Source organism: Rhinolophus ferrumequinum, chromosome 24 (genome assembly GCF_004115265.2).
Source record: "Rhinolophus ferrumequinum isolate MPI-CBG mRhiFer1 chromosome 24, mRhiFer1_v1.p, whole genome shotgun sequence".
Classification (NCBI taxonomy): Eukaryota; Metazoa; Chordata; class Mammalia; order Chiroptera; family Rhinolophidae; genus Rhinolophus; species Rhinolophus ferrumequinum.
In genome coordinates this window covers 2,418,086-2,445,837 of record NC_046307.1, presented here as the reverse complement: position 1 = coordinate 2,445,837, position 27,752 = coordinate 2,418,086, and the positions used below count along the sequence as shown (strand labels likewise).

The 27,752-nt window shown below is 52.0% G+C and overlaps 1 protein-coding gene across 2 annotated transcripts in view; it reads left to right on the top strand.

The window, feature by feature from the left end:
- The window catches only part of ADAMTS2 (ADAM metallopeptidase with thrombospondin type 1 motif 2), a 251,891-nt gene that overhangs the window by 146,067 nt on the left and 78,072 nt on the right, over nt 1-27,752 (top strand). For both annotated transcript variants that reach the window (XM_033096175.1, XM_033096174.1), the window contains exon 4: nt 7,632-7,834. In XM_033096175.1, the coding sequence (XP_032952066.1) occupies nt 7,632-7,834 (203 nt within the window). The remainder of the gene's footprint in view (nt 1-7,631; nt 7,835-27,752) is intronic.

The following is a 27,752-nucleotide window of genomic DNA, read 5'->3' as shown; positions in this document are numbered from 1 at the left end:
TGTTTTCTAGTACTTGTTGATAGAATGTTTTATTTTCTCTCCAACTGCAGCCTTTTATTTCTCTCACACGGTAGTGCTATGTTTTCTCTGCACTATTCCAGCTTCTCACACAATGGAGGGATTCCCTGGGAGACGGGCTTCTCCTCTGTTAATAGTTCACTTGGGTCACAGGGCGCAGTGTCCGTGTGGGTATGCGGAGAGCTTTTGAAGTTCCAAAGCTCTTCCTGCACCAGATTCAGAGCCCGTGTGTTTCAGCAGTTCTGTTTACTCCTGCAGGGATCCGCCCAGATAGGTGGGGCCAGGGGCGGGGTGAGTTGTGAGAGGTGGCCCAGAGCAATGGCTGTGACCACCACCACAGCCGGTCCTGCTTCCACAGCTCCCTCCCCTCTGCCAGAACTAGTTGGGCTGCGAATTTGTGTCTGCGGTCCACAGTTCTCAGAACAGGAAATATTTTGTTCTTTTGATCTGACAGTGCTACTGTTCCACTTCTAGCACCGGGCAGGTGGGGGCGGGGCGAGCTCTGGGAGGGTAGGGAGGGGGCGGCTAGTCTCAGTGCCTAAGGCTTCCGTTCTCTGCTTGGCAGTGAGGGCTTAAACCACCGTTTTCAGCCTTCTTCCCTCAGTCTTTGCTCCGAGTTCTCTGCCGTGAGCGTTGGGTTCAGCCATGTTATATGCTGCCCCCTCAGCCCTGTGGGCCATAAGCGGAGCCCTAGCAGTCCGAGTTCTTCCCTTCCCGCAGCTGCGGTAGTTCCGGGATGCAGCGAGCTCGGAGCACTGAGCTAGGTCTGCGTCCTACACCCGCGCGCCTCTGTCTCCGCACTTCTCCCTTCCCTCCTACCCCGCTAGCGCGATTCGCCCACCTTTAGGTGAATTCAGTAGTGGGCCTCTTCGTCTTGCCTGTCTGCTGTGCAGGGAGTCTTTTGTGGAGTTATTGTTGTTCGATTAGTTGTAAATTCCAGGGGAGCTTTACAGAGGCTCACCTCACGCCGCCATTTTGATGACATCTCTATTTCATTACTTTCTTCTTCTCTCTTTTCTGTCTGTCTTTATGGAGCTTCTGTTAAATGGATGATACACCTTGGGTCTGGTCCTCTACTTTTCTTATCTTTTTTCTGGATTGTTCAAGTCTTTGTCTTATTATTTTACTTTCTTGGTGATTTCTCAGCTATGCATTCCCAGTCCTTACACTGAGTTTATTTCTGCTGAAACTTTTTTAATTTCAAAGAAGCCTTTTGAGTTCTCATCCTAACGATAGGTTTCCCCGCCTTCCTGTGCACTCTCTGTTTCCTCTATTTTTTCTCTTTTTGGTTATTTTGCTTTATCTTGCTCTCCATCTGCCATGCCTGGGGCTCATTCTGAGAGCTGGTAAGCGTTGGCGGGTGGGTTGCTCATGTGTAAGATTGGGTAACAGAGGAAATGATTGGGTGCTTGGTGCATGTAAGTGGGGGGAACCATGGACACTGATGCTACCTTTTGGTTTTTGGTTGGTCAGAGTCTCTAGACAAGACTCCTCCCAGTCTCCTTGCCTCAGGGGTAAAAGCCTGACCACCAGCATTCTGGAGGTGAACGGTGGAAGCAGGCTGGTGGTCTCAGCATTCCTTCAGTCCTTTTGTTTGTAGCATTGTCCCTCTGCTCTCAACTACACCTGGTGCTTGCAGCCCAGAGACTTTCTTTTCCAACTTTTGAGAGAGAATGAGTTTCCAGAACAATGCCAGTTAATGGGGCACAGGGTGTGTCACGGGGGGCGGGGATGATTTGGTGTCAGCCATCAACTCGTCTACTTATGTCCACCTGCCCCTTCCAGTCCCACCTGCAGAGGTAGTTCATTTGGAGGGTTCTGCAATGCAGCCTTGGAGAGTCTGGGCTCCTGTCATGGGCAGCTTGGGATTCAGCTTTCTCAGACATACCAAGTCTGTCTGCATATAGCCATCTGCTTTCCAGCCTCCAACAGTTCTGTTATTTTTTCTCTCCTGCTCTTCCTGTCTTTATAGGCTTGTGATTAAAAAATAAATAAATAAATAAATAAATCCCTTTACTAAAGTTGTAATGAGATTCCTGGAAGGAGTAAAATTGTATGTATGTGTTCAATCCACTGTTTTTACCCAAACACCTCACACACTTTGACTTTTTCCAGGGCCTTTGTATTCAGTTCCAGTGCTCTGTCTTTCATGGCATTAGTGCCACTATGTTCTAACTAATGTTGTTTTGTAATATGTTTTGTTGATTTGAAAGGTACATAGCCCCCTCATTATTATTCTTTTTTAATGTACTTCTGGATGTTGTCTTATATGTAATCTTCCAGTTGAATTTTCTTTGATGGAGATTGTGTTAAATTTATAAACTAATTTGGAGAAGAATTAATTTTCAATCCAGGAAAGTGATACTGTGTCTCCATTTGCATTTTTGGAGAGTTTCAGCCTATGCTCTATTGCTACTCTTTGTGTGGTCTTTATACATTCATTATTTTTGTTTATTCCTAGGTATTTTGTGGGGTTTATTGCTTTAGTTGATAAGTTCCTTTTCCCATTCTATTTCCTAGCTGGTTATCACTATATACAAGAAAGATATTGTACCCAGGCTACATGATGTGTGTAAGATGAGACATATCTACTCCTTGTAGGTTTGGTAAAACTTCTATAAAAACTCCTAGGCTTTTCTTTGACTGCTTTTCCAATTTCTTCTAAGGTTATTCAGGTTTTCTACTTGAGCCAACAACTAGAATGTATATTCTCTTTTTAGCCTAGGCTTATTAGAACTGTGTTTTTAATTTCTGCTGTTGAGAGCTCGAGGGCCTTCCTTCTGCTTGTTTTCTCTGATTTTGTCTCTGTGGTAGTGACTGAGGACACGGCTTTAGAGTTTTGTCTTTGTCCTAATGTCAAGTTTGGAACTTGTTCCACGTGTGCTTGGACAGAGCACCTTTTGTGGTTGTTGGGCTTAAACATGAAGTCGTTTGAGTAATTCAAATCCTCTGCAGCCCCACCTAATGTTTTGTCTAATTCATATGTTGTTTTCCAGAATCAATGTTTTAAAATGTACATAGGACTCTGGCTTTGTCTGTTTTTCTTTGTATCAGGTTGAAGCTCTGTTAGGTACATAAAATTTCATATCTTTTACATCTTCTCAATGAATTGTTTATCAATTTGTTCCTTTAATGTCTTGGATTATATTTTATCTCATAAATATTATCACGTCTGGTTTCTTTTTGTTGGCAATTACATGGTACCTCTCTCATCACCCCGTTTGTGTGAATGCCTCCTGGCTCACTTTGTTTCAGTTACACCTGTGCAGGTAATTTACAGCTGGATTTGTGCCAGCTCCTGCTCCTCTGCCAGGCACCTACCTCACTTTAGCTCCTGCTGCCCCCACCCAGACTGCCTCTGGGCCCTGCTGCCCCTGCCTCTGCTTCCAGCCTAGCTGCCAGCAGAACCCCTGACTCCCCCCTGCTGGGCACTGTGTTTCCTCCAATTGTGTCCCTGCCTGGTTCCTACCCTTCACAGCCCTGCAATTACCTGTGGGGCACTGGGGAAACTGAGGCATACAAGACCCTATGGCCCTGTAAGCCCAGGGGCTACCATCCAACAGAGGGAAAGACAGTTTATGCTCAAGTGAAGTCACAAATGAGATTAGAAGTGCAAACTGTGATATGTCCCATGAAGGAAGAAAACGGGACGCTGTCAGGGAGACACTGGGGAGGGAAAGCTGATTTTAATTTAGGATGAAATAGGCAAGTTCCCTGAGGAGGCGACTTTTTAGCTGATACCTGAAGGATGAGAGGGAGCAGGTCCAGTGAGAAATGAGGGGAGATGGTTCCATGGACTGGGGACAACAGTCTACCCGCCACTGATCAAGGCCCCTTGCACCCCTTCCCCAAAAGTTTGCCACTGGCTCTATGGGAGAGGCACATGGGGACAAAACTTGTCCCTGAGTCCAGTGCAGGAGGCAGTGGGGCTCCACACCAAGGGCTGTGGGCCCCCTTCCCTCTGGGCCTTTTGGGGACCTCCTGCTCAGCCTGGGGGGCTGTTACATTTGGGCCAGAACAGCAGCAGAAGGGGCACCCCAGGTGAGGAGGCCAGTGCAGCAAAGGTCTAGGCGTGCGATGTGCACAGGGACACCAAACACCAGGCGCCCTTGGACCTGCCACACCATGCTCCCGAGGCGTTGGCAGACGCAGACCCTCAGGGTTTCTCTTTTCCAGCCTAAACGTGCTTGTTCTTACCAATGTGGTTTCCTGCACGTCCCTCGGTGCTGGTGTAGAGGGCCCGCCTGGCCATGTCAGCAATGCTGGATCCCAAGGCCTGGGCCTGGTCCTGGCTCCTCTGTGCTGTGGCTTGTCCTACTCACTTCATCTTTCTACTGCTGGCTTCCTTGATGCTAAAATGGGACAGTAATGAGGGCAACGACGAGCCTCCTCCTCACTGTGGGATCAGATGGCGGCTGAGGGTGGCAGAGCTTTGTCACTGTGCAGGGCTGTGCACACGCCCTGCCCACCACAGATGCGGGGGTGGGGCGGGGTGCAGGCCTGTGCTCCAGTGGCTAAGGATGAGCTTGGCCACTGTGACCCGCTCATCCCTCTGGATGCAGCCTGTTCTCTTCCTGGTGCTGATCGACTCTAAGGATCCTGTCTGATTTCTAGAGACTAAAACTGGGGACAACTCTTGGAAGCTTCCTGCTGTGTCATGCTTTGACTGAGACATGAGCAAAAAGAGCCCTAGCTGCCTTCCAGAAAGGTCCCCCAAAAGAGGGAATACCAGGAACTTGAATGGCGGATACTTGGCCACAGGGTCCACCCTCCCCATCTCTAGGGACCAGCCACCTGGGGAGTGACTTCTGCTCATGGTGGAGGCTATGCACAGAAGGTGACAGAGATGGGCAGCCCTGATAGTTCGTTATCTGGACCTGGGCCAATAACGAAGGCTGGAGCAAAGGGCTGGGTGAATGCCATGCCACCATGCTTGGAGCTCCCTGGGGAGGGGGGAGAGTGGCAAAAAGCCGTCGCTGGGCTCCAAGGGACCTAGAGGAGCAGAAGCCGTTAGCCCGGGTAGGTGACCCAGTGCAGGTGGACGGCCCTGACAGCCGACGTTGACATCAGGGGATCACTTGGCCGCTGACCCAGGACCGGGCCGGAGCCTGCCACTGGCCCAAGTTCCCTGCAGCAGGACTTGGTTTGAAGGACAGGCCTGCTAGGACCAAGGTATGGTTGGGGTCTCTGCATGGTCTAGGTTTCAGGATCAAGCCCTGAGGGACATCCAAGATTGACAAGGTGGAACGTCAGCTTGGCCACTGGATCCCATCAACACTCACTGTGGCTCCAGGCCTGACAGATCCACTCACCTTGGGGCTGCTCCCTGTGTCTTGCCAGACCTGAGCAGAGCTAGGGCTTCCAGGGGCTGGATGGCAGGGTGGGCTGTCACCTGCCAGGAGCCTGTCTTCCTTTCCTCATCTGAACTTTAACCTTAGCTGTGGGGCAACTCCACAGGGGCTGGGGTATTCTAGAACATAATGTCCAAGGCACCCCCTAAATAATCATGATTAGAATAGTTATAACAATAATTATGCTTGAAGTGAAATTGACATTTTTAATGCATCTTTAGAAAACATTGTTTGTAATGGACCTGTAACATGCAATTTAATTAAAAACCATGCTTTCAAGATACAGCCTGGCCAGCTCTGGCCCAATGACAGCCCCCTTGCCCTGCCACAGGGAATGTCAGGAAGGGTCACTGATCTGTGACTCCCCCCAAAGGGTCAGGGGGCACTCTGATGCCTTCAGGGGCCAGGAGAGCAGCAAGGGCAACAAGCCAAGTAGCCAGGGGATATGGTCCTCTGTGTCCTGTCAGCAGGTGTGACCATCACTCCACAGCCCAGTGTCACCCACCCCCACCTGCCTACATTGTGACTCCATCTCCTAATTCCTCAGAGAAGCTGGTTGGTCTAGGTTTTAATGAGAAATCTCCCAATTTTAAAATTTTAAAATAAAAATGAAGTAAGTTATTTTTTAAAAATACCACATGGCCCTAACAAGCGCCTCCCCTAACAAGCGCCTCTGTGGGCTGATTTTGCCCAGGAACCACCCGTTAGTGACCCCTGGCAGAGGGTAACCTCCAGCCTCTTCCCCAGGGAAGAGTTTCTTATGGAAATAACCATTTTTCTGCTTCCCAAGGTGGTTCTGAAGGTGAGCTGTCCCTGCTTGTTGAAAATGCAAAGAAATAAATGTGTAAAAATAGAGTAGCAATTCCTCAAACTCCCTGTCAAGCTTAAGTAGCCAGTCTCTCCTCTGGGGCTGGCAAGGATGGCCCTGAATCATCTCCAGGCATCCCAGCTGGGGGATTGGCCGCACTTCTGCCTCCCGGGGCAGCCCCGGGCAGCGCCTGCCCTGTGCGTGTGTGTCAGGGGTGCACAGAAGGCCTGCAGGGTGGGGTGGGGCACAAGGACCCCAGGAGATACCTAACGCTAGCAGCTGCTGAGCCCTGGCCTGACTCACTTCTCTTCTCTGTGAAGGCCCCCTCTGCTTCTCCTGTACCTCCTGCACCCCACTTTTCCTTCTTGCTCTCTGTGCTGTTGCACAGTGCAAATTTGTGCTCCTGTCAGCCCCACCTTCAGCTGCAGGGCCGCAGGGCCTGGACACTGCCCCTTGGGTTGGTGATGTGACAATGACCTGAGGTCTAAGGTCCTTCCGAGTGCAGGAGTCTCTGATAACCCCTCCCCTCACACAGAGGGACTGCCAACAAGAAGCAGGACCCTGAGGTCAGGGACCCATCCAGGGCGGGACCCAGGCCCAGTTGGAAAGGAAAAGGGAACCAAGGCAGTAGCTACAGCTTTTCAGATGGTGAGACAACATCCTGGGGCCCTGGGCTTGGAGTCAACCAAGCCTGAGGTCCCCACTCCCCCACCAGGCTAGGTGCTGAGCCTGTGGGGCTGGAGGTGAGCCCCTGCTCAGGCAGACTATGAAGGAGCTGTCATGAGAAGGGCTTGACCTGGTCCCTGCATAAATCAGTCAGGCAACCCCCCATCTCCTCATCTCAGGACCAGGGACAGGCACAGTTCACCTGGAAGGGCAACCCCGGGAGGTCTTGACTGTGAAGTGGGGGTGGGTGGACCTGGCCCAGAGACGAGGGACCTTGCTTCCATGGAAGAAGGAAATTCCAAAAGGTTGCTGCCCAAGGAGACGCTGTGGGACACACACAACCTGGGCTGGGCCTCAATTTCCCCAGTTATAACGGGGGTGGCCACACTTGGGAGACCAGCCCTTTGGCACCTGGGCAGCCCTTTTCTAGTGTTCAAGTGTGTGAATGGGTGAAAAGAGCTGGCTCTGCCCACAGCCACTCCTGGCGGGGCAGCCCAGCTTCCAGCCTCTCTGTTCGTCACTGGGTGCCAGACCTGGGTTCCGCAGTGGCCAGGTGTTGGCTTGTGTGCTGATGGGTCTGAGCCGACTCGGCACGTCAGTAGTGCCCTGTTCGAAACTCAGTTTGTTCTTCTGTAAAATGGAATAAGGATGTCCTTGTTTTGAGAGTGCTGTGAGTTTTCAGCAGGATAGCCAGGCTGGGGCAGGCACCGCTGTGGGGTTTTGTCCCGCCCTGCCATGTCCCTGGTGAGCCCGGCTGCTGCAGCACGCTGTGTCCTCTGTCTTTGCAGGGGCCTCCCTGGGCAGCCTGGACAGCCTCAGCCGCAGCCTGGGCACCCTGGAGGAACGCGTCAACAGCTCGAGGCCCAGGGCACGCAGGCATGCAGCTGACGACGACTACAACATTGAGGTCCTGCTGGGTGTGGACGACTCTGTGGTCCAGTTCCACGGCAAGGAGCACGTGCAGAAGTACCTGCTCACACTCATGAACATTGTAAGTGGGGCGGGCAGGGGAGGGGTGCAGGTGGGCCAGGCACCTGTGCTGTCTGCGGTTTCCTGGTGGACCTGGGATGAGTGATGTGGTCACAGGGAAGCTCTCTGTGTCCACAGGTGACAAAGGTGACCTTTCCATAGAGCACTCTGAACCTCAATTTTTTCATCAGCAAATGGTTGGGGGCAGGGGGATTTCTGCCTTGGCAAGGCTGTTTCCACACTGAGGCAAATTTTTCACAAACTCTAGTCATCTGTGCACCAGTTGTCTTGATTTTTGCCACACCCACAGGGTACCTGGACTACATTTTCTCATAAATCAACCGACTTTTTTAAGACTTAAAATTATTTACAAAGGAAACCTCACTTGACGTAAAGATAACCTAAAAGTAAAATGTAAAGTGATGTTATTCAACCCCAGCTAGATAGTCCTGCCTTCTGCAGACTGAACCATAACCACTCTGTTAAAAAGGGAAATCAGTGTGTATTGGGGAGGGACAGACAGACGCCCACCTGAGGCCTCCCCGCGAGGTCGTCAGAGGAACTGGAGATTAAAGAGGGGCCCTTTGAGCCTGGGCTATTAATGGGATGTCTGTGTGCCACGTAAGGCTTCGGAGGCACAATGGGGCACCTGCTCCTTGTTTACCCAATGCAGAGAGATGAAGGGGTTGCCCTCACGTTCCAGGCTGGCACGCCTGCAGGAGGCACAAGGATGCTGACCGAGTGGCTGGAAGGGGGCGCAGTCCCTCCTCTGCCATGTGTGGTGTGGGGTCACCGTGGGGATGTGCAGCATCTAACCTCCAAAGTGCAGGCTCTGAGGGCAGCATTAAGCTCAGCCGAGCCCAGCTGGGAGAGTTGGTTAGGGAGGGCAGATTTGTGAAAAGAAACAGGGCTAGAGGTGGGCAGGGGACCCCAGAGATGGGGACTTGGAAAGCAGCAGGACTGTGTGTCCCAGTTTCATGAGCCTTGGTTTTCTCATCTTTAAAACGGGTTGATAATTTCCATCTCAGGGGTTGTCATGAGGATTCAATGAGATAATGGAGGTCAACGTGTCTTTCAGTTTCTAAATAAAATGTGGTTTTGCTCTCGTGATGGTGGCGATATTCAATTTAGTGACAGCACATCTGGACTCATCCTTGAGAAGTACGCCAAGGACTCTGAAGTTGGAGTATCCCTGGTGAATTCTTCCTGAGGCTGGTGGAGCAAATCCGCCTCTTCCCTGGTGTGCAGGGTCCCTCTGTCACACACCTCGTACCCATGAGTAGGAGGAAGTCTAGAACTTTCTCTTGGTTTTGCCGATTAACTTCAGTTTATTCATTTACACCCTCATGACCCAACTGTAGCTCACTTTTGGATAATGGGATGGCTTGAGTAGTTTCTTGAAAAGCATGAGAAATATAAATATTCTTAAATTGGAACAATTTATAATAAAAAAGGATTTTAGGAGACAAATTGAGGTGCTCAGATGGAGGACTGGGGCCTTGCCTTCTTCCCCGTGGCGCCCAGCAAGTGTTTGCTGGGTGTGTGCTTGTCCCAGGCACTGTGCTTGGTCCTATGGGGACAAGGGCCTGGGGACAGTCCTGGGCTCAGGGAGACACAGTGGGGAGTCCATGCCCCTGCTCTGAGCTCTGCCTCCCACCTTGAGTGCAGTGTCGTGGAAGGATGTGGGGTGGGCCTTGGAGTGTGCATTGCCCTGACAACTAATACCCTCTAAGGCTCTGTGTCTTCCTTTCAGGGCAGCACACACCAGGGAGAGAGTGCCAGGGGCTGAGCTGAGACATGTGGAGCCCTTTGGTGGTCCTGGGGAGGAAGCGGATGGAGGAAGTGTGAATTTGTGAGAAAGGGGGAGCTTCCTGAGCAACAGTGTCTCGTGGAGCTTTCTGCCTTGCAGGAGACACTCTAAGGCTGCCCCATGCATTCAACAGCCACCAGCCTCCCTGGCCCTTGAGCACTTAAAATGTGACTGGTGTGATGGAAGAACTAAATTTTTAATTTATTTTTTTCCAATAGAATTTTTAAATTTTAATTTAAAAACTTTTATCTATGGTAAAATACATATAACATAAAATTTACCATCTTCACCATTTTTAAATGTACAGGTTTGTGGTATTAAGTACATGTATATTGGTGTGCAACCATCACCACCATCCATTCTCCAGAATTCTTTTCATCTTGCAACACTGAAACTGTCCTCATGAAACACTAACTCCCCATTCCCCTCCCCCATCCCCTGGGAACCTCCATTCTACTTTCTGTCTCTGTGACTGACAGCTCCAAGAACCTCATATAAGTGGAGTCATACAGTATCTGTCCTTTTGTGACTGGCTTATTTCACTTAGCATAATGTCCTCAAGACTCATCTGTGTTGTACGTGTGTCTGAATCTCCTTCCTTTTAAGGCTGAATGATATTCCACTGCATGAATGGACCACACTTTGCGTATCCATTCATCCATCGATGGACACTGGGTGGTGTCCACCTTTTGGCTGTTGTGAATATGCTGCTATGAACCAGGGTGTACAGTATCTGTTCCAGTCCCTGCTTTCAGTTCTTTTGTGTCTGTACCTAGAAGTGGAGTTGCCGATCTTGTGGTAGCTCCGTTTTTAATTTTTTGAGAAATCTCCATACTGTTTTCTATAGAGGCTGCATCATTTTACATTCCTACCAATAGGGCACAAGGGTTCCAACTTCTCCACATTCTTGTTTCTCCAACACTTGTTATCTTATTTTTTTTCCATTTTTTTATTAGTTTCAGGTGCACAAAACAATGTAATAGTTAGACATTTATCATTTATATCCCTCACACTGTGTCAATCCCCCTCCCTCCATCCACTACCCTCTGACATCGCACAGAGCCATTGCATTTCCACTGTCTCTATTCCTAATGCTGTGCTCCGCTTCTTGTAACTATATACATGTATATATGTATATATGTATGTGTGTATATATATATATATGAACTTGTAGTTGACATTCATTATTGTTCAGCTTCAGCTTCAGGTGTACAGTGCAGTGATCAGGCATCTACATCTTCCCTGAGATGGTCTCCCTAATGGGACAAGTGTCCATTGGATACCCTACAAAATCTTTACAACATTATTGATTACGTTCCCCAGATTAACTTTCAAAACCCCGTGGCCATCTTGTGGTTACTGATTGTTTTCCAATCCCCTCACCTTCCCCTTTACCCCTACCCCCCCACCCATCTAGCAACCCTCAGTTTTTCCTCTTTGTCTCCAAAACTGTTTCTGATTAGTTCATTCACTTATTCTTTTCTTTAGATTCCACATATAAGTGAGATCATATGGTATTTGTCTTTCTCTGTCTTACTTATTTCACTTAACATAATGTTCTCTAGGTCCATCCATGTTGTTGCAAATGGTAAGATTTCTTTCTTCTTTATGACTGCGTAATATTCCATTGCATAAATGTACCACAGTTTCTTTTTTTTTTTTTCACAGTTTCTTAATCCAGTCGTCTACCGATGGGCATTTTGGTTGTTTCCATGTCTTGGCTATTGTGTATAGTGCTGCAATAAATATAGGGGTGTATAAATTTTTTTGAATTAGAGTTTTGGATTTCTCCGGATAGATACCTAGGAGTGGAATTGCTGGATCATAAGGTAGTTCCATTTTCAGATTTTTGAGATACCTCCATACTGTTTTCCATAGTGGCTGCACCAATTGGTGCAATCCCACCAATAGTGCACAAGGGTTCACTTTTCTCCACATCCACATCAGCACTTGTTGTTTGTTGATTTATTGATGACAACACTTGTTATCTTTGGTAGTTGCCCGTCTAATGGGTGATTTCATATTTGTAATGAATTGGCATTTGGATTTGAATTGTGGCTAGTGTCCTGGAAGGTTTGTACACAATGGGACTGCCTGCTGTGCCCTCCTCTGAACTTGACCAGGCATGTGGTGCTAAACACAGGTGTAGGCAGCCCTGGGATAGGGGTCTTGAGACCCTGAAGGTGCTAGCTCACCTGGAGCTGCAGCCGGAGCCCCGAGTGGCCGTGGCAGCCTGGCCAGGGCACGTCTACCTCTCCCTGTGAGTGCACAGCTGGTTACGGGGCTTCCCAGCCCTACAGTTAGAGCAGCAGCGTACAGGACAGATGTTACAGCAGCCGGTCTGGACTGCGTTCCAAGTGAGGCATTTGGTCAGCTGTGGAGACAGCCAAGGCCAGGGCAGAAGTGCTTGGGGGCCAGTGGCCGAGACTTGGGGGCCAGCCTGGGTGGGCTCATGAGGAAAGCCGTGAGGCCCCGGGAGTAGGAGGCTCTGGTGGAGCTCCCTATGGTAGGGGACCGGAGAATGCAGGGAGCAGGGACAAGCAGAGGTCACTGTGCACTGGACACAGGCGTGGCTGGACCCTGGCAGCTCTGAGCTGCTTCAGTTTCTCTCATCGCTCTGGGTGGTTCTTCCTGCAGGACTCCCTTTGGGGTCTCTCTGTGGCAGAGCACGGGCTGCGGTGTGGGTCCTGGTATGACACGGACATTTCGGGCTCATCACATACTTGTGTGACCCCCCTCCCCTCCGGGTCCCAGCCTCCTTTGCTCCTAATTTGGGGCTGTGTGCTAGTTTTATGTAACAGTCTGTGTGGAAGGAAGTGACATGTGTTACCTCTTGGCTGATGCAGTTAAGAACCAGTGTATCCCCTCCTCTCCCTTTCCCTGCCACTGTGACCTTGAAAGTCACGTATCTTAGTTGGCACAGCTACAAAAATAGACAGGGCCACCCAACCTGTGTTAGGCTGTGGGGCGTGAGGAAGCACATACCAGCCTTTACTGTGTGAAGCTACCACTCTGTGGCGGAGCCTTTGTTCCTGCAGCACGGCCCGTCCCAGTCCGCCTAATACACTGGCTCTGCCCACCCACGTCAGGCAAGGGGTACAGCTGTGAGCAAGGTGACTCTGTGCCTGTGTCTATGGGCTTGCATCCAGGTGGGGGGCACACACAATACTCAAGGGAAAAACAAATGAGATAATTTCAGATAATGATAAATGAAATGAAGGAAATAAAATAACTAGTAAGCTGGAAAAGGGAAAAGAGCTGGGGAAGGTGGGCCACTTTATACAGGAGGTAAGGGAGGTGGGTGCAGGAAGTAACATTGGGCTGAGATTCGAATGATAATGGGGAACTGTGGGAAGAGAAGGGATAGAGTGTTTCAGGCTGAGGAAACAGGCAGTGCCAAGGCCCTGGGGCAGAGTGAGGTCGGCACATTTGAAGAAGGGCAAAAGGGCTGGTGTGGGGAGCAAGGGGCCCGTGTGGGAGGGGAAGGTGGAGGCAAGTGGACAGGGACTTGGCTGTGACTCTACGCGCAGCGGAAAATAGCTGGAGGGGCTGCCTCCTTCCTGCGTTAATGGGCAAGACAGCTTCTTTCCTGTGTTCACAGGAAATGGATCAATCCGTTCGTTTCTCTGTTTTAGGCTCTCTGGAGGGCAAGAGGGTTGAAATGTTTGCTGAGCACTCCACTTCCCTGGGCACACAAAGGGTCTCAGTGTTCAGAGACACCCCAAACCATTCAAGCACGTCCTGCCAGGTCCATTCCCTTCTTTGTCACTTTAAATCCAGAAGAGTAACATTCTTTGTTTATGAAAATATATTAGATTTGATACAGATGATATATTATTTGCAATGGGAAATTAGAATATAGGCTTGTGAATGTTTTCTCCTTCCAGCTACTGCCCAGTGCCTCGCTTTTATAATGACATATCATTGCATCATGTACCTGTTTATATAACTGATTATTTACACAAGAGTTCTGACAATTAAGTTCATGAACTTGCCACCCTGTTCTTACCTTGGCAGCACTGTACAAGCAGCTCAGTAAGGTTTCATAACCTTGGTATATCAGTGTCTCTCAGCTGTGTTCGTGTCGACGTGCGGCAGTGTCTTGCTGAGTTGCATTCATTACTGTTGTTGTGTGTTTTTGTGTACTGTCTCAAGAATATCTGAGCTTGAATTAGAGCAACGAACAAACATTAAATTCCTTGTTAAACTTGGCAAGAGTGGAAGTGAAATCAGGGACATGTTAGTCCAAGATTATGGGGAGAATGTCATGAAGAAAACGGCAGTGTACAAATGGATTCAACATTTTTCTGAGGGGAGAGAACGCGTCACTGATGAAGAGAGGTCAGGGCGGCCGGTAACGAGCAGAAGTGATGAAAACATTGCAAAAATTCATCCAAATTGTGCCTCAAAATCATTGGCTGACTGTGGGAAGCACAGCAGACCAAGTAAACATAGATAGAGAAACAGTTAGGAAAATCTTAACTGAAAACCTTGGCATGAGAAAGGTGTGTGCAAAAATGGTCCCAAGGGAGCTCACCAATGAACAAAAGCAGAGGAGAGTCGAAGTTTGCCAAGACTTTTTGGAGAGGCAAGACGATGTTTTGGGCCGTGTTATCACTGGTGATGAAACACGGGTGCACCAATTTGACCCTGAAACACAGTGTCAAAATGCACAAGGGAAGTCAGCCAATTCTCCACGACCAAAAAAATTGCGTCAGTCCAAATCAAGAGTCAAAATGATATTGCTAAACTTTTTTCATATCAGAGAGATTATTCATTATGAATTTATACCAACTGGACAAACAGTTAACCAAGTTTACTATTTGGAAATTCTGAAAAGGCTGCATGAGAGGAAGAAAATAACCTAAAATTTGCCAACAATTCATGGCTCTTGCATCACGACAATGCACCAGCTCACACAGCACTGTCTGTGAGGGAAGCTTTGGCCAGTAAACAAATAACTGTTATGGAACACCCTTCCTACCCACCTGATCTGGCCCCCAATGACTTCTTTCTTTATCTGAAGACAAAGGAAATATTGAAAGGAAGACATTGTGATGACATTTAGGACATCAAGGGTAATACGACGACAGCTCTGATGGCCATTCCAGAAAAAGAGTTCCAAAATTGCTTTAAAGGGTGGACTAGGCACTGGCGTCAGTGCATACCTTTCCAAGGGGAGGACTTCGAAGGTGACCGTAGTGATATTCAGCAATGAAGTGTGTAGCACTTCTTCTAGGATGAGTTCGCGAACTTAATTGTCTGACTTCAAAGCACCTAACAACGTTCATTTCCCCATTGAATGTCAGAACAGCCACTGACTGTAATCAACATCTTTACAGCTGAATCTGTCACTCATCCTTTATCGTTTCCTTAAGCTGAGTTCCTAAAAGTTCAAGCCCTGGTCAACAGTATGCATTTTACAGCTTTTTGTGACAGAATGTTCTCTGTTATGGTCTCACCATCTCACGCCGCACCGAGCAAATGCCTGGCCCCACCTCCTCATCCCAGGGAATCCTTCTCAGCTGTGGTACATGGGTGGCTACAACTGGGATACAGTTTTTGTTGCAAGTGGAATTTATTTGATAGTAGTGAGGTGATCATCTCAGTTTTATGATTGGGCTCTTCATGTCCTTTATTGTACTGGGATTTGAGGTTCTTTCTTGTTACTTTGAAGAATGTTTATATTAAAATAGGTTGACTTTTTGTCCGTCATATGGGTGGGAAATATTCTTCCCAGTTTTGCAGTTTGCCTTTTGTTTTGTTTGGGGCTGGTTTTCGGCAGCTCACATTATTCTGTGCAGTCGTGTCCTGAGACGTCTGCTCCTCGGTGTGCCCTCGGGTGCCGTGTTTGACGCTTCATGCCTCCCCAGAAGTTTGTCATGTGGGGCTTTGCTGTGGTCCCCTCGGCAGTGACTCCAGGCCTGTTGTCAGCAGCAGCATGTCCCAAACCCAGCCCACTGACATCCTTGCCACATCGCATTCAGCCCCAGCAGCCCCGCACCCAGAATGTCTCCTGGTATAAAACTCCTGGGGCTGGGGCAAGATGGAAATGTGGTTCTCTTGGTCAAAGAGCAGGAAAAAGTGCCATAAAAGGTACATATCAAACCTTTTCCTTTCTCCCACTCTGTGTCTCAGCTTTTCAAGGTTTTTAAATGTTCTATTGTCACTATATAGAAAAATTAGACTTTTAAATTATTAGCATGAATTTTGCCATTTATCTTTATATTGTACAAAGCCTGTTTTAAGCGCTCCAATTAGAGTGTTTAACTTGTACGCGGTATCACCAAAATTAAACAGATTTGTATTTCGTGGCTCATGCCCAAGGGTGCGTCAAGCTGGCTGGAAGTTCAGACAAAGCACAAGCCCAACTCGGGAAGGTTGGAAGGGAGAGAAGATAAGCCCAGGTCAGAGCCAGTGCAGGGGATGCTTCATCGGGCTCAGATCCTCACCAGGGCCCTGGCTCTAGCCAGCAATGCAGGATGTGCCCACTGGATCCTGACAGCTGCCCCAGCCCTGCTGACAGCCACCACTGGGGAAACACATGGCGCTGTGCTCTGCCCAGGGGGCCTGGGGACATTGAGCTTGGCATCTCCCCTTCCCACAAGGCCCACTACCCCACCACAGGGCAGATGGCCAAGGATCTTTACACCTTGGCACCTAGGTCAGGGTGCATGACAGGCTCACCTCTGCTAAGACCAGTGTGGGGCCACTTGCCCTGGGTGGCATGGCTGTGGCCATCGCACCACTCAAGGCACTATGGGGCACATGCACCCACCCTGACCCTTCCTGCATCTGCGTCCAGGCCCCAAGTATAGGGCCCTTCTGAGCACAGACTGGCCGCTTGCCCGCAAACCCAGGAATGTCAGCCCCGCCCCCCTTCCTTGCACTGCCCGCCTCAGGGTCCCTTCTCCATGGCTCTTCCCCACACTGCTCTCTAGAGGTTCTGCTCAAAGCTGCTCTATCATGGCTCCTGCCCAGATGAAGAAAGCTGTGTCTGAGAGTGAGCTGGGGCCAGGCTGGGGGCCGCAGCCTCTTCCTCTGGGGCCCTTGTACTGATTTTTAGCTCTTAAACACTGTAGCCTCAAGATTGCTGGCAAACCCAGGCTAAGGCCTGGTCCCATTGGCCCAGGGGCCCTCAGAGGCTGGGATCCCCAAGGAAGGCCACCAGGGAGCCTCATCCACCAATCTGAGGCAGCTGTGTGGCCCATCCAGCCCTTCTGGCTCCTCCAGGCCCATCCTCCACCAGTGCTGGGCCCCATGTGGGGTCTGCACAGCCAGCCCCCTGCCGTCATCCTGCTCCTCCTCCCAGTTCATCCACTGTCCCCAGCAGGCCCAGCCCTGAGGACTAGGAACTCCCCTCTGCCTGGCTTCCCAGTGTGCTGGGAGCCGCTATCCTGCTTGACCTTTTCTCTTTGGAAATGTGCCTCTTGCTGCGTCTGGTCGTCTCAGGCTGGGATGCAGGCCACACCCCTGAACACACCTGCTGCTACTGAACCTAGTGCTTAGGGAATTCCACGCTCACAGACCCGCTCTGCCAGGCCCTGAGCGGGTCTCTGCTTGCAAACTCAGTGCTGTGGCAGCAGGAGCCTGGCCCCAAGGAGCTGTGCTAGGATGCAACCCCCGTGCTCGTGGCACCTTGAGTTACCTTGCCAGCCAGGCGAATGAGAGGCCGGGGGGGAGTGCCGTAGAGGAAGATTGGAGCCATTATCAAAGTAACATGTTTACATATGCATTTTTAAAAATAAAATTTATTTGTGCCAAGACTAAGGAATATAAAATTTGAGCCCAAGATCAGTGCTTCCTATCTGGCTTTATAACATAACTGAAGCACTGACTTCAATCCTGTTTTTCCCTGAGAAACCAAAGGCCTTGCTGTGTTGCTTGGGAGGTCAGTGTCCACGAGACCCAGAGCTGCCTAGACGAGCTGCCTGGACGAGCTGCCTTCAGGTGCACTCCTTGTAAACCTGAGGCAACCATCGTGGGTGCAGCCCACCCCCAAAGGCAGCTCATGGTTGCTCTTTGTTCCTGGGACATCAGAAGGTTTGCCGAGGCCACTGAGGCCACAGGACAATGAGAGGTGTCTTCCCCGAAATGCCACTTCTTTTGGACAGCAAGCATTTTAAAACATCGATTTTATGTTAAACTTAGACATATTACCGAGTTAAAATTCACATGAAGTTTTCAAGATAAACTGGAGATTCTAAAACAGGGTTGTCAAAATGACTGCTAAATTCGGCCCCCTCATCTGTTTTTGTAAATAAACTTTTTTACCAAATAAGTTTACGCAGCCACACCCATTCATTTACTAACTGTCTCTGCCACTTTTGTGTGGCAATGGCGGAGAGGAATCCCTGGGACAGGGACCATACGGCCCGGCCCGCAGAGCTGAAAGTGGTCACTGTCTAGTGCTAAATATTTGCTGTCAGGCTCTGAAGAAACCTCCTACCTTAGTGTCCACCTTGTGCTGTGGCCCCAGCCCTCTAGACTTTGCAAGTGTGTCCCGTTGTGTCAGGGCCCTCGGGAGTCCATGTTAAGGGAGCACTAGGCCTAGAGTGAAGTGAGAAGCGCTGCATCCTGATCCTGGCTTTCACGAACGTACCTGGCCAAGTGTCTGCCTTGTCCTGGACTTGGCTTCCTCATCTTTAAACCTCCCAAACTCTCTGAGTGTCTGTAGAGGCTGGCACAGTCTCTGGCAAGAGGCGGCCCCAGGAGATAAGCTCTGCCTCACCTGCAGCTGGCCTCCCTGCAGCTGGAGCAGCCCTTTCCTAAAGGCTATCTTAAGGACCCTACGCTTGAGCTGATCTCCACCCTCTCCCTGCTCAGACCCCAGCCCACCCCCACCCCGAGCCCAGCCTAGCCAGCTCAATGGACCTGTGAGGCCACTTCGAGGATTCTTTTCAAAGCAATCACATGAGCTGGTCTTAATAACCACTTGAAAACAGCAGAGCAGGAGGAGCTGACTTCTGGGCAGGCAGAGCTGTCTCTCCCCACTGTGTTAACTGCTCACATCCTCGGAGAATTCCCGAGCCCCCAGGCACCTCTTCTCTTGAGGGTGTGTGTGCTCCTCAGGCCCACTGAGAACATGGGACCCAAAGGGCTTCTGAACTTTCAGAGGCCATACCCTCTGACGCCTCTTAGCATGGAAACAATCCTCTGTACAGTGTGTTCTTAAACAATTTTTGTTGAATGAATGGTTTCTGTCTGTGCCAGGATTCAGATTTTTTCTTCTTTTCTTTTCTAATTTAATCCAGAAATTGGCCTGGGCTTACCAAAGCCTTGCCAGGGTTTGCAAACAATCAGAGGCATACGGGCTCCACTCCTCACCAACTTCCAGGAATGTTGGTCGTGTGGTGACGGGGTGGGGGGGGGGAAGGGGCAGGGATGTTTTCTGCTTGTCCTGGGGGGGACTCTCGTGAACTGGCCTTTCAGCCGCAAACCAGCCAGCGGGAGGTGCAACCCAAAGTCCTCTTCATGTGTCTCTGGCTCTCTGGCTCTGGTTCTTGGGAAAAGAGAAAAACATCTCTGAAACTAGACACTAAACCTTGGTTCTCTTAATTTGAAGGCAATCCCAGCAGAGCTCCCAGGCAAGGGGGACAGATTTGGGTTTGGGCCATAGCACGGGGGGAGGACGGGGAGCAGAAGCTCCCCAGGCCCTCGAGGTCTGCTGGTGCCCTGGGTCACAGCAGTGCTTTCCTGGCACTGTTTCTGCTCCTCATGCTTGTTGCACTGGCCTGAGAGTATGGCCCCGCACGCCACCAGGAGGTAGGGCTGTCAGGGCCAGTGGTGTGTGTGAAGCGGCTACACCGCTTACGAGAGGGCAGCAGTCTCAGATGCTGATGGGAGCCAGGCGGGAGGCATGGTGAGGGGCAAGGATGGCTGTGGGCAGTAGGGAGTGGTGGGGACTGGGGTAACAGGAGACTCCACGCCCCTGGAGGTCCCCTCCCGGGCCCTACTCACTTGTGGTCATGTAGGACCCAGTGTTGCCAGCATTTTTTTTCCATGAGAAGCTGGAAATTCAGCTTTTATAGGAAATTTAATTATTTTTCAATGTCAGCAGCATTGAAATTAAGACCTCACACTGCACAAGTGAGTCAGAACACGATTGCAGGCAAGTCTGGCCAGCCAGTGGGCGGACTGTTGTTCCTTTTGGCCTAAAAGAAAGGAGGCGATGGCCTGCCCTCCTGTGTCCTGTGATGGGGCAGTTATGCCACCTCCCAGGGATATCGGGAGCATGACTCGAGTTCAACACCAGAGGAGTACTTACCAGAGTGCGGGGTGCCTGGAGAGCGTCCCGCGAATCTGAGCCATCTCTGGTCACATGTTTTTCACTGGGTGCTCTCTGAACCCCAGGTCTAAACTGGCCCCATTCTGGGCTCTGTGTGCAGAAGTGAGCAGTCGTGTCCCTGCGCTCAGAGAGAGCTCAGAACATGGGAAGGGCGGGAGGCCTGACAAGGAGTGAAGAATTGCACCCTGGTTAACATGCGTACTGATCACAAAAACACGGAGCACCGTGTGTTCACAGGGAAGCGTGCCTCAGAAGAGGGCCACCTGAGCTGCCCCTAAGGCAGAGGTGGGGGTTGGCCGGGGAGGAGCCTGGGGTGTGCCGGTGCTGCTGCGGGTGGGAGCACGGCATGTGCAAAGGCCCAGCAGTATTGTGCACGCAGTGCACGGTTGGGCCCCACTGGAGTGTCGGGTGCTGGGGGAGAGGAGAGGCAGCACATGAGGTTGGCAAAGCCTTCTGTGCCAGGCTAAGGGACCCACCATCGTACTATTACAGGGCAGTGATGAAGTTGGTTTGGGGTCTTAAAAGAGAAACACGTATCTTCAGGCATTTGGAGCCCGTGCCTTCCATTACCGGCAATGCCTCTGCCCGGGGCCTGAGGCTGCTGGGTTTTTTCACACGTGCTGGGCTTGTGCGTGGAGGCACTTTTGTGATGTGTCTACATTCCCCAGTGGCCCTGCGAGGTTCACTTTCTGAGGTAAGGTCACCGAGGCTCAGAGAGGTAGGTGGCACGACTAGGGCCTGGCAGGCAGGATTCCTGTGCCTGTGGGAAGGTGAGTCCTCCTTGGGGACCTGGCCCAGGTGACGTCCTCTCCTGCTGTTCTGACGTGAGGAGCAAGTACTCCTGAACCCCTGAGGATGCCTGCCCTAAAGCATGTTATCACCTTGGCCCCTCTGACTCCCAGCAGCAGAATTGACATATGTGCCCATTCCTGGCTCTCCTTTCCATCTGCTTCTGTGACTCTCCTGGTTTTCCCCCTTGGCTTCTCTGTCCAGTGCACCTTCCTGTTTTCTCTAAGTTTGTCTCTCTCACCCCCTCCCTCATTCATTCAGCACATTTCTATAGAGCGCCTACTACGTGCCAGACGTGTAGGTGCTGCGGTGTGGTGGTGAGTGAGCCTGGGGTCCTGCCTGCATGGAGCCCATTTCAGTGGTGGTGGGGTCAAGAATAGCCCCCCCACTGCCATTGATGACGAAGCAGACGGGGGATGTTCTGCCAGGGTTACCACGGCTACCTTCACCTCTGCCTCTCCCCTCCCCCTCTTCCCACCTCCCTGCCCCCTGGGGGACACCTCCTGACAGCTGACAAGGGAACCTCTGAGCAGCTTGTCCTTGGCGTCCCTGGGGGAGCTGACGGCTGTCAAAGCGGGACTTAGAGTCCCTGAGGACCAGGAGGGCCAGGCATCAGCACTCCTCAGTGACAGCGTGAGGCCGCTGTGTGGCTTATCTCATGCGGACTCCAGCAAGGAGCTGACAGCTGAGCCGGGAAAGCAGAGAATGTGGTGCTGCTGGGCTCCGGTCTGGATTGATGTGGGTTGTCACGCCTCTGTCTTCCTGTGCTAAGGTGTAGTTCAGCGATGCTGGGGTGCTGCTCCCCTGCCAGGGCCCTTGACAACATGTCTCAGGAGGGTTAGGGGTTTACACAAAGCACTACAAGTTTAATATGGGATTCCGAGGGTCCACTTACCTGATTGGCCAATGGCACGGCATGTAGTAGGTGTTGAGTAAATGTCTTTTGAATGAATGAATAAGTGAGTAAATGAATTCCCATAAAGTGACTATGGTCCCATAGACTCCCGTGAAAAAACTCTACTTGTCCATGGAAAAGAAGTCCCAGTAGCCTAAGTGTCCTTGTCCCTTCTTCCTTATGCTCAAGGCTTTTCTCTATCAAGATGCTGGACGTTTGAATAGCCAGGTCACAGGGTGCATGCTGTAATTTCAGCAGATTTTCCAAATGGCTCCCAAGCCTTGCCCCCGTTCCCCCTCATGCTCATGTGAGCAACTTTCTCAGTTACTTTGAGCCTCAGTTTCCCCATTGGCAGAACAGGTACAATAATGCTCCCTTGCAGGGTATGGGAGGTGAAAGGTAATAACATGAGGAGGTACCTGGCACAGATCTTGGAAGGTCACAGCTGACCAATGAGATGCTGCAGTCCTTCTTTTGTCTGTGACATCTGCCAAACCATCCTAGCTCTTGTCCCCAAGAAGCTTGGCTCTCATTGGGACACTCGCCTGCCTCAGGGAAGCAAGGAGGACAAGGGCCTTACCCCTCGGCACAGCCAGTGCCCTCTGCCTGGCTGGGGAAAAGGTCACAGTGGAGGTGCCCCTCAGCTGGTTTGGACTGCATGTAGTTGGTGCCATTCTATGCAGAGGGTGCCATGCCCTCGGCTGTCCCTCGAATGGGAGATGCGGAATCGGGAGGCTTGGGGGTCAGAGGGACTGAGCCGGCCAGATAGGGTGGGGAGCTTGGACTTGATCCTGAAGCTTCAGGAGCCAGCTGGGCTCTGGGCACTGAGGATGCAGAAGGGTCCCTGGTTCTCAGGAGCACAGGTCCAGTGGAAGGAAGGAGCAGCTAACAATCTAACAAGTGAAGGGATTTGAGACCATGATGGCACAGCAGAGGGAATGGCCTGAAGGGGAGCGTGTCCTCGTGTCCCCGCCCCACGGGAGCCTGGCACTGAGATGGACCTGTGGGCCCCCTGTGGCCCTTCGGACACAGAAAAGATCTGCAGGGGACCTTGTGCCTCCAGAGGCTCAGCCCCTTCCCCTTTGGTTGGGGTCCCCTGTGCAGCAGTGCGTTTAGCCACCTTCTCACCTGCACTTTGTCCCCTTGCGTCCCGCTTCTGGGTGCCTGTTCTGAGCCTGGACCCAGGTGGCTGATGAGGGAGCCACACAGAAGGACAAAACCATTTCCCACAGTGTCCGACACATGCTTCCACCTTGGGGAGGGGTGTGTCACAGCAGAGTCGGGCACTGAGCTGTGTAGCTACAAGCAGGGCTGCAGAGAAGCTTCTGGATTCTGCCGGGAGCCCTGAAGTCCTGGAGAGCCCACAGGTGACAGTCTGAAGTGTCATGGTTTCCTCAGTCTCTTCTGGGTGGACACCTGCTGGGCAGGGTTTCTCCTTTCTTCCTCATCACTTGAGGTCCCCTGGGGCCCTAGTGGCAGTGGGAAGGCTGGCCTGAGTCTTCGCCATTTTTGCTAGGGGGCCAGGTCTGTCCTCGGGCTCTTTCCCTGGGCTGCTCAGGTGCACTGGGTCCTGGCCAGTTCAGGCCCAGTGCCATGGCAACATGTCCACTCTGCAGCTTCTCCCAGTCCCAAGCCAGCTACCCCCACCCCCAACCAGCACAGGTAGACACTCTGAGTCCTATACTCCGCTCTGGGCTGAAGGGGCCAGGCTGCTCCTGGGCTTGCTCCCCGACTCAAGCCCTCCCGTCTCTTATCTCACTGAGCGCCGCATCGCAAGTGGCCTCTGCCCATGGCCCTGGGGACCTGTTTGACCCTGGGGACCTGCAGGTGTGTGGGGGGCAGCAGCGGGCTGGGGCCATAACCCTGCCTCTGTCTTCCTGCCTCTGCTCAGCCAGCTCCCCTGACCTCCTGGGTCAACGAGACACTTTCTCCTCCCCCAGTCCTGTCCCTGAGGACGTCCCATGTGCCATGGCCCGCCTCCTCGTGGTGGCATTGCCCCTCTTTGTTTCCTTGAGTCCAAATGGTGATAGGGCAGCAGAAGAATAGGAATTACAGGAGGAATGAAAAGTCATTATTTTCAGTGACATCGTGGGGGTGCAGTTAGGTGACAGAGATCGCACCTCAGGGGTGGGGGGTCGTGCCCCACAGGCTCTGAGACTGGTGGGGGAGGGGAGGATGCCTGAGGTCCGCCTATGAGGGACTCCTCTCCCCCAAATGCTGCTCCTGGAGGAGACTCCAGGCTGGGCCCCAGGGCTCTGTGGTCAGGGAGATAGGGCTCACAGGTGCCCCAGCAGAAGGCAAACTCTTACATTATCATGCAGAGCCCGTCTTGCCTCATTGTCTATTCCAGAACAGAAATTGGCTGCATCTTTGCATAAGCAAAAGGCACATTACAATGTATTTCCCCAAACAAGAGAGCTCTTGGCCTCTCTCCCTGCCGCTTTGAACATTTTCCCCCAAGGTTTAAAGATTCTGGGATCAATTTCTCAGACAGGGCTCAAGGACATTGTCCCAGCTTCTCTACCCACTGCAATCTGGGCCAAGGAGAGCGGCTTCTCCCAGCACGGAGGCCTCAGGGAGCACAGGGCGGGGTGAGGGTGTCTGGGCACTAAGTCGGGGCCTAGGTCATTACAGGGCTTCATGGACCCTGCTGTAGTCACACTCTGTCCATTTCCTATTGGTCCACACTCTCCAAAGATGTCTACTCATTCATTCATTCAAAGCTCTTTACTGACCCCCCACTATGTGCTCAACAGAGCTGGGGATACAGTAGGGAGCAAGGAAGAGAGGTGCCACCTACATCAAGTGTGTAATCCAGTCTGGGAGCAACTGCTTGGCGCTTTAGGGGCTTGCTTTGAGCAGGGGACAGTTGTGCTGGGGCAAGAACATGAAAAGCCAGAGGGCACAGCAAGAGCAAAGGCCCTGAGGTAAGGATGGGCTCCCTGTGCAAGGAGCCCCAGGGCCACGCCAACCTGAGAAGAGGCAGCAGGGTTTAGACTTTATTCCAGTTGCAGTGGGAGGGCCTTAGGCAGGGACAGAGGCTAAGCAGGAGAGTAATTGCCCCCTTCCTTTGAAACACATTTATTACTGTCACTTTGTTTCTTCAATTGCTCTTCAGCTATTGCAAGAATTCAGGGGCTGGAGAAGAGAAGAGGGAATCCCAGGCATGAGCCATTGCACAACCAGCAGGAGAGGCAGCCAGGCTTCGAGAAGGGGGAGCTGTCGGGACTGAGGGCCCTTGGAGGAAAGCAGCTGAAATGAATCACAGAGAAGCCAGCAAGCTCAGCTTCCAAGGGGCCTTGAAGGCCTGTTTCTGAAGGCACTAGGGAGCCAGTGAGGGTTTCAGGGAGAGGAAGGAGGTCAGATTTGCTCTGAGTGGTGACTGACTCGTGAAGTATGGTGCGTTTACGGGGGTGTGGGCAGGACATGAGGCGAGAAGGTGCTCGGAAGCCTTGCTGGGGAGATGAGGTGGGGGCTGGAGAGGAGGGGAGATGGAGGGAGATGCTTGGAGGCCGCCTTTCGGCTTTAATTGCTCTTTTTGCCTCGTCGATCAGCTCGCTGCTCAGCAGGAATGTCATAGCTGTGTCCCTATAAAGGACGTGAGTGTTTACTGGGAATTTCACTCGTTCTTCCCCGTGGTTCCCACACCCGAGAGTGCTGGGGGCACCACAGGCTTCTGGCCTTGCAGCTGCATCCCATGAGGAGCGAGAAGCAGCTGGCCAGGGGGCGGGGGCCATTCCACAGACCCCTGGAAAGCTGGCAAGGCCCTGGGGGGCAGGGCAGGGCCACTCCTCAGGCCACTGTGGGGCCTGGGAGCCAGCACCAGAAGGGAACCCGTTTGCCAGTTTAGGGTCTCTGCCACACCACACCAATGGGCAAGACCTCGTCCCAGGCAAGTGGTCACCGCGGGCGTCCTGCCCTCTGGGACGGGGCTGCTGGGGAGTGGCTTCAGGGGGGCCACAGGGAAGGCTCCTGAGGGGGATGTTGGGGCCACCCTGAAGGCCCCGCAGCCGCCAGAGGTGCGAGTGTCACAGAGCAGTAACCTGTGTGGACCTGTGACCCCTTGTGGAAGCGGTGAAGGCTTCCTAGGGCAGAAAAGCAGGAAAGGGGCACCACAGGCCAAGAGTAGGCAGGGTAGGCAGGGCTGAGAGCATCTGACAGAAGGCTCTGCTGCTGGCCTGACCAGTGTGGCCTGGCCTCCTTGCTGGCTGTCTGCTGGGCACTCCGGATGTGCCCTAACTCCTCAGCAGCCCAGGAGGCCCAGTTGACCTCCAAGGTAGGGTCAGGGCATCCAGCCCCGCCGTTGGAAGCTGGCAGCTGATGGGCAGCCCCGAAGGCAGAGCCTCCCCAGCCTGGACCCTGGATCAGTGGCCTGACACCCCCGGCTCTGGAGCCCTTGTCTCCAGCACCAGCAGGATGTGGGCCTCTGCCTTGAGGAACTTCAAGCTGAGCAGGGCGTTCCTGGGGTTCTGGTTACCGCCTGTCCTAAATCAGGAGTCAGGGTCAGACCTACCCAGTGTCCAAGGACACAAGACTCCCTGCCCGAAATGAGAGCGGCCACCCTCAGCCCCAGTGGCAGGGCAGGGAGAACAGGAGTGTCTGGGCATCTCCTTCCTCCCTGTGGGGACCAGCCTCAGCTCCCCAACTGCTAAGGTGGGGCTGACCATCCCTCATGGCCTCAAAGGACTGTTGGGAACATAACATGAGATAATTCTGGGCACTCAGCCCTGAGTCTTTTCCAAATAACAAGGTGGGTTTCCCATGTTCCAGAGGGATTGTGAGCACGGGCTCAGGGCATTGCTATATGCACCAGGGTCAGGTCTCCTCAAGGTCCACCCGGGCCATCTCTGAGAAGTGTAGTCAGAGCACGGGTTTCAGAGTGGTGCTGTCAGGGTGTTGAGGGAGCCCTGAGCCCCACATTTCTGGGGAGGCTCTGAGAGATGAACCTAGTACCTTTTTCCCTCCCCCACTCTGTGCAGAACAAAGGTCGACTGGCTCCCTTTGCCAGCAAGGGGACAGGGCTGCGTAGGCCCCAGTTGTTCCAGGGCTGTGTGGGAGGCGTCCCCCGTTCCAATCCAAGTCACTCCTCATGTCTGTCTCTTCTTTCCACTTTTCCCTGAATTTAAACCCCAAACTACCACATTTCAACTGCTGCAGTGACACGTCAATCTACTTTCCATAGAGGAGCCAGAGTAATCTTCATAAAACTCAGCATCGTTACGCCCCCATTTGGCCTCATATTGTCCATTGCTCTCTGAGTACAGTTGGAAACCTTCTCCTAACTGACCTCAGGGGCCCTCTCCTGCCTTCTCTCCTGGGACTCTCCCCCTATCCCACCCTCTCTGCTAGGAACACACCTCACTGTTTCTGACCCCAGGACATTTGTACCTGCTACTCCCTCTGGCAGGAACACCATAACTTATCTGCATCTCTCAGCTATGAGATGAAGTGCCATGTCTTTAGAGGACCCACCAAGCCCCACCCAAAAGGGCAGATTCTCCATCAATACTCCTTCTAGTTCCCCACCTTTTCCTTGCAGCCCTCACCAGTGTCATCACAATTGTGGAGCTGGTTTTGTTACTGCCGAGATTCCCTTTCCATTTCCCGAGAGAGGGCCAGCTCTGTGCAGGTTCACTGCTAAATCTTGAGTGGTAACACCGTGTTAGGCACACAGTGGGGCCAACAGCTCTCTGCCTGCCAGGCGTCATGGAGAAGAAGAGGCCAGGCCATGCGATTCCAGACTCCAGTGGGTGGGCTCTGAGAGAGGGGCCAGCGGTGGCTCGGTTTGAGAAGTCCCATTGGGAACCTATGGGGGCTTGTCGCTGGGCTGGGGGGTTATGTGCGTGGTGGGAGGGACATTTACACACCAAAGCTCAAAGGTGGGGAAAAACACAGCTCCTTTAGTTCTCATAACTGATGCTGCCCTCATCACGGGACAGAAGGAAAAGTGAAACCTGGATCATGAGAAGGGGCTCAGGCTCTTCCCATTTGAAAACCTTCAGGGGGAAGAGGTTAAGTTCTGACTCCGGGCCTGTCATCACTAGCTCGGGTCACTATAACAAAATACCACAGACTGAGGGGCTTAAAAAACGCACATATATATCTTGCAGTTTGGAGGCTTGATCAAGGTGCCAGCTGATTCGGTTCCTAGTGTGGGC